Source organism: Alexandromys fortis, unplaced genomic scaffold, assembly GCF_014885135.2.
Source record: "Alexandromys fortis isolate MF-2015 unplaced genomic scaffold, M_Fortis_MF-2015_v1.1 scaffold_54, whole genome shotgun sequence".
NCBI classification, from domain to species: domain Eukaryota; kingdom Metazoa; phylum Chordata; class Mammalia; order Rodentia; family Cricetidae; genus Alexandromys; species Alexandromys fortis.
Window position 1 is genome coordinate 7,882,815 of NW_026067958.1, and position 12,157 is coordinate 7,894,971.

Sequence of the window (12,157 nt, forward strand, 5' to 3'; positions counted from 1 at the left end):
GCCTATATGATTTTCTTTGGGTTCTCCTTCTTATTTAGCTTCTCTAAGAACCCGAATTATAGGCTCAATGTCCTTTATTTATGGCTAGAAACCAAATATGAGTGAGTACATCCCATGTTCCTCTTTTTGGGTCTGGCTTACCTCACTCAGGATGGTGTTTTCTATTTCCATCCATTTCTGCCTTTATTTTTTTAAGTGTTTTTTTAAGCTGTTTTCTATGTTTGTGTTTTACACGTGTGTGTGCAGTGTCAGGTCCTCTGGAAGAGCAGGCAGCACTCCAGTGCACTTCACCTGCCTTTAAATGTTTTAGAAGACAGGAATGAAATTCCCAGAGTTTGCATTATCTTAACTATTCTTAGAATGTTAATTACATGCTCAGCATAAAACCTTTTATACAAGAAAAGAGAATTTTTATAGACCCAGTTTTTCTTCTTTGTGTATGCTGCCTTACAAAGTTTGTTTTAATGAAAAGACTTGTTTGGCTTAGTCCAAGTTGTACAAGACCAAACTAGGGAAGAGCTTGTGACGGAAGACCCCATGAGGCATTCCCTGGGTCAGCTTGCCGGGTTACCCTTGAGTCCTGTGATCTCCACAGGGTGCCATGAAATCTAGCAGCAGTAGTTAAGTCAGCAGCGTCCTGCTTGGGCCACCTAGCCTCTCTTGGGGTAAGTAGCAGTATGCATATGAGAAAATGGGCTTGCTATTAAGGCACTCTAATACAGGAAAACACGGGTCTTCGTGATGTCACAGCCACTTCATATCCACCCTCCACCTCGGCTACTGGGGCAGACCATCTGCAATAGCTTCTGTTTAGACTCCTCTTCCCAGTGACAGAACTCCCTGGGACACAAGTCCCTTCACTAAGTGGTTAGCTCCTGTTAGGGTGCAGACCCTGGAAGAATATGGGAACAACAGAAAAGCTCACTAGATGCAAACACACAGAGCTTCCTGGTGGCCTCCTCCAGCAGACGTCTAGAGCAAGAACGGCAGCGTGGAAGGTGTACTTCACTTCCCTGGCCCATGGGTTCGCCTCATTGGTCCATCTTGCGGCCACTGCAGTTAATGTGTCTGGAGTAAACTGCTACCTTTTGAGGCAGCCCATTCCTTTTTAAATGGAAAGCGACTTCAAAGAATCAAGCCAAACATAGGTGTTAGAATAACAGTGCACAGGGACCTGTAGGAGAAGGGTCCGTGCCTCACGTGGCTGTGGAAACAGCAGAGGCCACGCTGGGTAAAGGTGAAGGGTACACGCAAGGGGAAGAAGTCTTCCATGAGTCCGCTTGGCATTTGGGGTTATGGGTAAGGCCTGTGGGTCAGCTGGGGGCTCAGCCCTGAGCACTGAAGCCAGACTCTACTCCTACCTGTGTGTTGCAGGCCCCAGAGAGTAAAACAGGTAAGACTTTCAACATCAGAGATCCCTTGACCTCAGTCATCCTAGGTCACTTTGAAAGCTGGAGCTCTTCTGAAAGACACATATGCCTTAGCGTGGGTTGTTAGCACATTAAAGGTTTTTTTCTGAATTGTGGGCACATAGGGATGTTGGGTTTATTTACCAAACCCCAGTGGGACAGTGGCCCACATGGATATTTCTTGAGGAAGGGATACATATAACCATCTCTGTATGAAGACACATACTCACAGATAAGGACCCTTTACCCTGGGTCACCAGTAGTCTGTCTCTAAGACATGGTTTTACTCCTGAGGTCATCATGCCCAGAGTCCGTTTTAAATGCCCAGTTTCCCACTTCTGTATTGACAAATGCAGTGTATCTATCCAGCTTCTAACTAGTCTTCAAAATGTTGCCCCAGTGCCTCTTCTCTCATTCATGCATCCATTCTACAAGGATTTCCAGAATGTATATTAATTGCTGGATGCTGGGGATGTAGCCAGCAAAACCCTAGCTAAATAGCCGCCTTCCACATTCACCTTCACATTCACATTCACAGCCCCGAGTTGTGCTACAACCTCTTTTCTCTAGTGCTTAGCCAAGGTCCTTGCTAAGCTGACTTGAACAAATACTTGTTCCTTGAATCCTTCCTGATTGTATATGTGAACGTCCCATCTGTGAATCTGTGAAAGTCACAAAGTAGTGTCAGGAATGGTGACAGGAAATTTTCTCTGAGGTCACTAGCGCCCAGAGCTTTCCGGCTTTCTACAATCTAGAGGGACACCATGCACAGTTACAGACCTACAAAGTGTGATCACCCCCAAGCTGACCACAGAGATATCTCTGTCCTTGTGTTCTAAGGGCATGTACCCAGTGGTCAGTAGAACAGTGTGGGATCCAGGGAGAATTCCCATTGGCAGGAGCAGGCAACTTCATCACATCTGCATGCTTGCCAGATATGTTTCCTAACAATTGCTTCTGTGGCCACAGTGAGTTTCCCTTCACCAGTGGAGGCCTGAGGAGGGTGGGTGTCTGCTTTGCTGTGGGCACTCATAAAGGCAGCTCTTGGTTGCCCTTCCAGTGATGGGTCCTGCCGCCATGATGGTTCAGCCGCGTGAGCTCTGATGACACTGCGCCATGTACAGTGTGGAAGATCTCCTGATTTCTCATGGATACAAGCCAGCTCGAGATGTCTCAGCACCGCGTGAGGACAAATCAGAGGGATGCCGGCCGACGAGGACAAGAACCCGAGCTGACCAGCGCCTGTTGAATGGATATGAGGATGGCCCTACAGCCCATGCCCACAGTAGGACATCCCTGGGGACAGGGAATGTGAGCAGCTCTAAGAGCCGCAGCAGCAAGCCAAGAGGCCACGGGGAGAGCCAGAGCACTTCTGCTTCCAGAGCTCCTGAGGCAGGGTAAGCGTCCTGTTGGCCCAGTGCTTTCTTTTGACTTGGGAGTTTGGCATTGGGTTATATGTAAGTAAATCAACTATTCCTGATTGATTGGGTTGGGGGAGGGATGTCAAAGACATTTTGCTTGGGCTGCATTTGGGGTCTGAGTTCTGGCTGTAGTCAGCCCGGGGCTGGGTGCAGACCTTCATTCCCCTTGGTGTGTAAACAGAGTCACTAAGGCCAGCAGCACATCTCCTGGCTCTGTTTTTCTTCTCTGTGAAGTGGTTAGCTGTAGAAGGAGCATTCTAGAACCCTGTAGAGCTCATTCATGCCCACCCCACACTCCTGGATGATTGGCTTCCTCATGATGTAGTTCAGTGGTTTGTAGATTCAGGGAGTTGGAAAGGGGTGTGTACTCCCTATATTTGGCCCAACTTGCATTTACACCTATGTTGTCCTTCAGTGGTTGTCCTATCTGAACACAGGTCTACCTGTGGAGGTTCCTTATGATAGAATAGGAGGGTGGGTTGCCTGGGTGGTGGAAATAGGAATCTTAGCGAACATGAGAATGAGCCCCCAAACCCTCCCAAATAATTTTAGTTCACACCATCCCTCCATCAAGCTGGGCTTATCTTGGGACAGGGAACGTCTATAGAAAGCAGAGCTCTAGGTGGACAGTATGCTGTGAAACTGGCTATAACCAGCCAGAGGGGATAAAGAGACAGGTGAAGCTGGTGTCCAAAGAAATAAACAGTGTTGGGCTAAGAGAACGGGCAAGAACTAGCCTTCTGTAGTCGTAGGTTAACTTTCCAGAGAAGAGCTGGCTTGTCTCTGGCTTTCAGACAGCAGTGAAAGGACTCTAAAGGGCATTCAGTACCTTGAATGTCGGGCAATGACAAAATGTGGTGGGTTCTTCTTGCCTTGTGTCATAACGGTGAGCTTTCTTTCCTAGCCGCTTCACCACTGGGGCCGAGCTCAGGGGGGGACTCCATGCTGAAGGCAGGAAGCCCTTCAGAATTCATGCTACTTCTTAGGCTTGTCAGCCACGACCCCCCAGAAGCCTTCCCATAGCAGACAAGTCGGTTGAGGGTTATGAGAACGCTGCTGGCCGGCCAGCGTGGGATGATTTTCTCCTCTAGTTTTTGTGGTGCTTCTATCTTTCTTTCCGCTTAGATCACAAGACAGCAAGGTTGGCCCCATCCTTGTTTCTTCGGTGTTTCCTACAGAGTTTGAACTCGGTGCTTGTTGGATATATAGAAACACCTTTGAACCCTGGGCTTTCTATCCCGTGTGTAGGATCAGGCCCCTGAGATCCAGCAGGTAGCCCTGCCCAGTCTGTTCTCAAGGAGGCTCAGTTTCATACAAGCTGCTGCCTCTCCTGTGTCATGACTGAGTGTTCAGATGAGTGGCCGTGTGACACACTGGCATGTTTTCATATGGATAACAAAGATGCCTCTTCTGTGTGATTTTGAGATTTGCTGATAGCGGATAGTGGCTTTTGGGTAGAAAGGGTAGCTTACAGAGTAGAAAGAGAAGACATACCTGATTGCAGAAATCCATGCCAGTGCCTAAGCCTGGGGGCCATGTACAGGTATTCTCTGAATGACGGGGAAAGGCACTTTCTTCCTTTGACAGCAAAATGACACTTGAAGCGAGAAGGTCATCTCTAGGAGGCAGGCATCAAGGGAACTGTTTCCCCTCAGGAGAACATGCTCTGGGGGAGACAAACAGGTGTCAGTGTGAACAGCTCAAACAGTTCAGCCTAAGATGAAACCAAGCACACCCCAGCATATGCGAATCCTGGCTCGGAATGAGTAAGTGGTGTTCTGCCGGCTTGCAGCCTTTGGTTCCTTGACCAGCGCAGCTATGGGCTTACAGCACATCCTGTTCCAACAGTGGCCTCTGGTGGCCTGGTCTCCAGGTGTGCAGGGCACCTGGGGCTCAGAATGTCCTACTCCAAACTATGAGGAGACAAGGCAAATTGTAAGGCTCCTTCAGTGACTTCTCTCATTCTGTCCGACCTGCATGTTGTCTACCATTCTGGGAAAGGTGAAGGTCGGTGCGGGTGGAAAGCCTGGAGCAAGTGGGGAGACCTGCTTGTTTTATTCTGGCAGGTTGGAGAGATAGTAATGTTTCCTAGATGAAGACTTAAGGTCCAGAGAGTGTTGGTGGCTTTGCTAAGGCTACTGTGGGTGGCAGTGGAGCCAAGCATCTAGCTGCCTCCCCACAGTAGCAAAAGTTCTGGCCACACTTGCAGCTGGTGAGCTCTTCCTCCAGCTGCCAAGCACTGGGCTCTTTACCTCATGTTCTCCACCCTCTTCTGGCAGAGGAGACACTGAAGGAATGCATGCTACCACACCACACCACACCACACCACACCACACCACACCACACCACACCACACTGCATATGTTAGATAATGTGTGCAGCTTGCTCTTCTCTGGACATTGTTCAGTTACATATAAATGCAAGGAATAGTTGCCCACGCCCTGGTGCTTGGCTGGAACATCAGCCCAGAGTTCTTTTGAGGAATTAGCAAGCATGCAAGGTACTTGTTTCCTAACCTTAAAGACATTGCCCAGGGCTCTCACCATCATTAGATCAAATGCTGCTGAGCAGCCAAGACAAGAGTGATTAACAGTTCCAGAAAAACAAATGTGGAGGAATGTGAGAACTTGCTAAAATCATGAGTGCTTGAATGGCAGAGATGGGACCAAGAGTCACTTCTCACTTGTATACAGTTTATTAAATTAATGACTAGAGAGAACTTGCTCTCTGGATCTCTATGTCTGCAGACACTCTATGGCTGGACAGCACAGAAGACAGGCTCTGAGCCCAACTGTGTGACCACTCACTCCCCAGGGCCTAGCTTCCTTCTCTTGCCTGTGGCATTACCTGGTTTCATAGAAGGCCCTGCAGGGCACCACCTGTGCCTGACTGCTGCCAGTGATCCACCCCATCCCCCACTCTGTCTCCAGGGTCTCCAGTTGTCCGTCTGGTGACCCTGCCTTCTTAGCACCACCATTGCAGGTCTACCCCATGGGAGTTCCTGTCCCTGAATTCTCTAGCACCTTCTCTTGGCCTCTGGGGTTGCCATGTCCTGAAATCTGATACCTTACTGATATATCTGCTACTCAGCTAATTCCAGTTGTCAACACTTTCACTTTGTTAAGTATTCATTCTTTAATAAACTCACCGTGCCAGTCTGGCACCCAGGCATTTGGGGAAGTACTAAGTATTTCAGTGTGCCGAGTTCTGGGAGTGGTGAAGGTCTTGGCAGCCTTGGGTTGGCTGGGGAAAGGTTCCATGGTGAGGGAGAGGAGTGTTGGCCTGCTTGCTAAGCTGAACTGACCGCTTTCTTCACACCTGTGCCAGCGCAGCTTAAGGAGAATGGGCTTATTGTAGGCCACAGTTCCAGAGAGCGCAGGTTTACGTGGTGGAGAAGGCATGGAGGGAAAGGCTGGTCCATGGCAGTGGGAGCATTTCACATCGTGGTGGGTAGTGTGCAGAGAGACCAGGCCAGAACCTGGAATAAGTCTAGCCTTCAATAAATCCCATCAGTCGTCTGCTAGCTAGGCTTCACCTTCTGAAGTTGTAGAACCTTATTAGAGGAATAATTCACCATGTTTTTTTTTTTTTCTTGTGAGTGGTCTTGACTCTTTTGTGTGCTGGACAGCCCTTTCCCTGTGTGGACAGTGACTTTGCCCCAGAAAGAGGTTCAGGACGATCGTATTCTTCTCTTTCATGATATTGTCATAGTTTGCTTTCTGAACCTGTGATACAATTCCATGACAAAAACAATTTGGGGAGGAAAGGGCTCGTTACATCATCAAAGGAGGCAGGACTGACTCAGTGCAGACCCTGGAGGCAGGAACTGAGGCAGACCACAGAGGAGCACTGCTGACTGGCTTGCTCCCCAGCCCATGTCTCAGCTTCCTTCTTGTACAGCCTTGGCCTACCTGCCCAGGGGTAGCACAGCCCACAGTGGGCCAGACCTTTTTGCATCAATCAATGATCAAAAAAAAATCTGTCACATAGACATGTCCACAGTGCATTGTGATGGAGGTAGTTCCTCAGGTGAGGCGGCTCCTTCCCAGATGACTCTAGGTCTGTTTCAGATTGACTGCTGAAGCTAACTCTGACAGAGGTTTAACAGCAGAGCACCCTGCTGCCTTTCCCCATCTCTCCGAAGTTCTGACACAGCAGCATGTGCCTCAGGGTGTGTCTCCTGCACAGCTGGTGAGCCATGGATGTTGTAGCTTCCCATAGAGGGTTGTGCATCAAGGCAGCTTCCGGGCCGTGAGATGCTGAGCATCCGGCCCTGCTGTGCTTTGAATGTGGAATGTCCTCTGCAGACTCAGGAGCTTAGCTCTCTGTCCCTAGGTTGAGATACTGCTCTGTGGGGTCCTGGACTTCTCATTGGTGGAATCTATTTGGGGAGTGGGCCCCTGGGGAGAGGTGTAAGTGGACACTGCCCTTTCACTGTGCTCACAAACCCTAGCATGAACCAGGAAGCCAGGAAGCCACCATTTCTTAAAAGAGCCGCACCTCTCCTTGCAGTCTGCAAAGTCTATCTGAAAAAAAAACCTTGCCACCAAGAAGTTGTGCTTAACTCTGTTCTTTTCTGTCTAAACTCCCTTCTCAAGCTCTCTCAGGTTCTATGTGGATGTAGTTGCCCATGCTGCCACCATGGAAGCTGCTCGTCTGTTTCCTGGCCGCCCAGACTCAAATAGTCACACAGAAACTATACTAATTACAACACTCAGGTGTATTTCTAACTAGCTCCTATATTAACCCATTTCAATTATTTTGTGTTTTACCACAAGGCTCATATTTTGTTATCTCTTGCTTCTTGGCCAGTTAAATGGCATCTGCCTCCTTTGGCAGCTACATGGTGTCTCCCTGACTCTGCCCCCCCCCCCGGCTATATTCTGTCCTGCCATAGGCCGAAGCAGCTTCTTTATTAAGCAATAGTAATAAAACTTATTCACAGCATATGGAGGGGAATCCCATATTCGAGAGGGCCTTGGGAATTACAGTCTGATGCTTCTAGCCTGGAGTCTCTGCTTCCTGGTCAGCCTCTGAGATCACAGCAAGCCCCCTCAAGCCACTCTGAATGCTCTTATGCCATCCCCACGATGAAATGCTGACCTGGGAGAGCTCTGTGGCTTCCAAGTGGCTGTGGTCAAACATCCTGTCGTGAGTGGTGAGAAAGTGAGCACACAGCCCAGACATGAGCATCCACCACTCTTCACAAGCCTGGCCTTTCCCTGTTTATATCAGCAGCCCCCTCAGAGAGCTGGCCTGGAGGCTTAGGGTCCCCCAGTGGCCTTAGACTGTCTGTGAAACTGGCAGCGGGTTCCACATGAAATTAACTTAAACAGGACAGAAAAATCAACAGGCCACATCCAACGCTTGTTTGCCATCACCCACATGAATGTTCACACATGTGCAGGAACATATATGTGTGAGCACAAACATGGTACAATATGCAAGCATACATGTGCATGAGAACACATGAGCACACACACAAGCACACACATATAAGCACACACATACAGTCTACACATATGAGCACATGCATGCATGAGTGCACGCACATGAACACGCAGAGAAAGTAGATGGGACTCTGTGGAGGGAGCTGCATGCTTCTCGTGAGGTTGATCCTTAGCTCCCATTAAAATATGTGGAGAGCTTTATCAGCCCTCACGGGCTTCCTTAATGTGCTTCCTGTGGGCTGGCATAATCAGAGGAAGCTGTAAAGTAACTCAGCAGCACCGAGGCTCAGATCTGGAAATCACCACAATAGGCTCCGCTTTGCCTCACCCAGGGAATCCGGGTTGTTTTTTTCTTCTGGTCTTGTCAGTTAACTTTGGGGCTAACTTGTAATTATCCATCAGTAGCAGCATCATGACTAATTAGATACTGAGAAGCTGAGGAGCCTCTGATGTGGTGGCTCCAGGCTCTCATCCTGGGTGGTTTATATCAGGTGAATAAACATCCCTTCTCAACGGTGCTACTGGCTATGGTAAACAGTTCATTTGGTTTTTTTTTTTTTTTTCAACTTCTCTCAAATCATACCCTATTTATAATGGTTTTCTAAAAAAGGGAGTGTGTAAATGCTTAAATTTGACATCAGTTTCTGTATCTTTCTCTTTCCATAGTTCTAAGCCCACACACTTTATTTATCTTTGGGGCTTGGTTTATATCCTCAAAACAGGGTACTGTGGCTTGGCCTTGTCATAGGAGATGATGCAGATCCCTGAGCAAGCAAAGCCCCAGGCCTCTCCTTCCCTCTCCTCCAAGGCACTTGTTCTTGTTCCGGCGCACCTAGGTCCCCAGTGTCTCCTTCACAGTATACCACATTGCCTTCTGCTGCAGAGTTTGCTTCAGCAAGAGGCCAGGTAGCTCCTCGGAACAGAAGCATAGTGGTGAGGAAGGACTTCCAGAGACCTTCCTGTGTCTTGGCAGCCGTGGCATCACCAAAAGGCTTGTCCATGACAAGACTTGTCTTTAGCTAGAGATCCGAGTGAGTCTGAGAGGTAGGGAATCCACTGGACAGTCTGAGCAGGAAACAGGAGGCTGAGCAAGAGCTGAGTGGATCCCTGTGCATCACTGCTTTGCCCCCACGAGGAATGTACTAAATCCTTTAGGAGAAGCAAAGAAAAACCCATGTGTGCAGCTCAGTAGTGGCCATAGGTAGCTTCTGGGATGTCCCTCAGGTCTGTGTGAGCATCTCCAGTGCTTGCTTTCCTATGCCGCCCGCTGTAAGCTCAGCTGCTAGAGAGCAGTGGGCCAGACACATGGTTTGAGTGATCAAATTCATGGAAGCAAGGGGGCTGGTCTAAACGGGAGTGGGAAGGGAGGAGCTAGCTTAGCATGTTCTTTCATGGCTTCAGTGGCACTGGGCGGACTGAACCGGTCAAGAAAGTTTAACTAGGTAAAAATGAATTAGTTCCCATTAGAGGAAGTAGGGTACCCTAGAATAGTCTGCCTTACCTGTGAGATGTGCATGGGAGCAGATGGGTGGATGCTGCCCTTCCTGTTTTGTTTTAATAAACCAAACACTGGTCTGTTCTGCATTGTCCTGTGGAAATGGGTGTAGCTTCTTCCTTAGCGAGCAGCTGTGCTGGGAGGGACAGCATCTTGTTAGGACACTCAGCGGGATCATCAGTTCCTGCTATTGTCAAGTCTGTGGATTACAGCCTAGAAAAAAGAAAATGTGTACTCAAATAGCCATCGCATCTTGACAGGCTTTCTGATTGGCTGCTTTCCTCTGCGCTTGCCTGTGCCCCTTTCCCTTAGATGGGAAGAAAGAATGTTGACATTTCCTGCCCACCAAGAACTTTTCATAACTTGTTAGCAATAGCAAAAACAATATTCTCCATGTTCAGTACCACGCAAAGCATTTTGCATTATTTCACCATTTCTCTCCCAACAAACTCCCGAAGGCAGAATTGTTATTGACCCTACTGTAGAAGTGAGGCATTGGAGATAGGGAGGTTAAGGACTCAGCAGGAGGTGTGCACAGTCAGCAAGTTGTGCTGCTGACACTCAAAACCCATGCTGCCCTTCTAAGCCAGGGTGGAAGTGCTCACACTCCTGGCATCGTCATCTTGGTTCACGTTTCCTGTCTGGTCACCTCCCTAAAGCTAAGTCAGAAAGGTGCCAGTAAACGTTGCTTTGGGTGCTACTACCAGCACCAGATGTGAAAGGCCACGCCACACGACGGAACAGCCTCTGCCCTGCTAGTTCCTTGCTGGTGTGACTGGGGAGTCAATGCTCTGGTGCCTCTCTCTTTCTCTCCCTGAAAAGATGCCCTGAGGCTGGTTATATTGTGGGGTTTATTTCTCCCCGAGAGTGAGAAGGTGATCTGCCATTAACATGCCGGTGGGCCTAGACACAGGTCCTCACAGAGTCTGAAAAGTGTCTCCTTCTTGCTCACTCCAATGTCATCAGTATGACCTTGTCACTTAATCAGTAAGATGAGGGGGACTCCTATGAACATCTTACATGACTCGGAGGTGGAGCATGTGTGGAACAGGCTCTCGTCTCGCGTGCATTCTCAGGAAGGGTTTTCCTCAAAGATGACATATGTAACACATGTGCACTGAAGCCCACCCTGCACGGCAGCCACTGGCCCTGGACACATGTGCACTGAAGCCCACCCTGCACGGCAGCCACTGGGCCCTGGACACGTGCACTGAAGCCCACCCTGCACGGCAGCCACTGGGCCCTGGACACGTGTACTGAAGCCCACCCTGCACGGCAGCCACTGGCCCTGGTGGCCTGCCCCTCCAAATTGTTTTTATTTTGCTGCCACTCAGGTCTTAGGTCCTTTTTGTGCCCGTTTTCCTGCCTCCCTACGGCTCCTCTATCTTTCTATATTAAAAATATGTTTATTTGTAGTGTCTCAACACTACATGTCATGGCATATGAGTAGAAGTCAGAACAGCCTGTCAGTTCCGTTCCTCCACCATGTGAGGTCCCAGGCACCAAGTCAGGTGGCTAGGCTCAGCAGCAAGTATCTTTACCCACTGAGCCATCACACTGTCCCAAGATTGTCCTTTCCTTGTTACTGCACCAGTAGGCAGTGAGGTGATTCAGAAGAATCTTGGCATTCATGTGGGAGAGCTGAAGCCCAGGGCTAGCTCAGCGTGGAAAAGACATTGTGGCCCTACAGCGCTGTGACAGGGATGGCTTCCAGATGCCCGTTTTCTTCCGAGTATGAGCTTCTGTTGGTGGAGCCCAAGCCCCTGTGCAGGACTCCACAGGCTGATGCTGCTCACTGACTTCATAGGCTTTTGTGTAGGTATTAGCAACCTATGTTTCCCAAAGTTGCCACTGTGCACCCTGACTACCTGAGTTCCTGGGTAGATTTCCCTCACTCCTCATTTAATGTCTCCATTTAGCATCTTTTCAAAGTCCAAATATATACAGTTAAAAAAACAATAAATTCTTGAAAATACCATCAGGTACTCAGATAGCAGCCATTGGTGACACAGTGAAAAACGGGCTCAGTGGTATAGAATCAGTGGTAGCATTTCCTGCTAGACCGCTGCCCCTGCAGCCTCTCAGGCACACTGGTGCTGCTGGTCGGTCGGGCAGCTTTATCTTGCCTCATGCTAGCCTCTATACTTCCTTTGTCTTGGTCTTCTCCCACTTCCTGTTTCTTCTTTCCATTTGCTCTTCTGTATCAGAGGGATGTTTACTGTGTGGTATACTGAATGTTTACATGCCGAAAAATGGAATAATGGGCTTCCAGGCCCGTAACAAATTCCACAGGGAAGATGGTGGACCCTGTTGCCAGAGCTTGTTGAGCACTTAACGCTGGGTTGGTAAGTGTGAGCAACTGTAAAGAGACGCCATGCCTCC

General features: G+C 49.0%; 1 protein-coding gene across 3 annotated transcripts in view; it reads left to right on the top strand.

Annotated features, from left to right (window-relative positions):
• Positions 1-12,157, top strand: part of Jcad (junctional cadherin 5 associated) — a 35,637-nt gene that overhangs the window by 9,758 nt on the left and 13,722 nt on the right. For 2 of the 3 annotated variants that reach the window (XM_050152523.1, XM_050152522.1), the window contains one exon: positions 2,470-2,806. The exons of the other annotated variant lie outside the window; for it this stretch is intronic. In XM_050152523.1, the coding sequence (XP_050008480.1) occupies positions 2,526-2,806 (281 nt within the window). In that variant the 5' untranslated portion in view covers positions 2,470-2,525. The remainder of the gene's footprint in view (positions 1-2,469; positions 2,807-12,157) is intronic. 3 annotated transcript variants of the gene reach the window in all.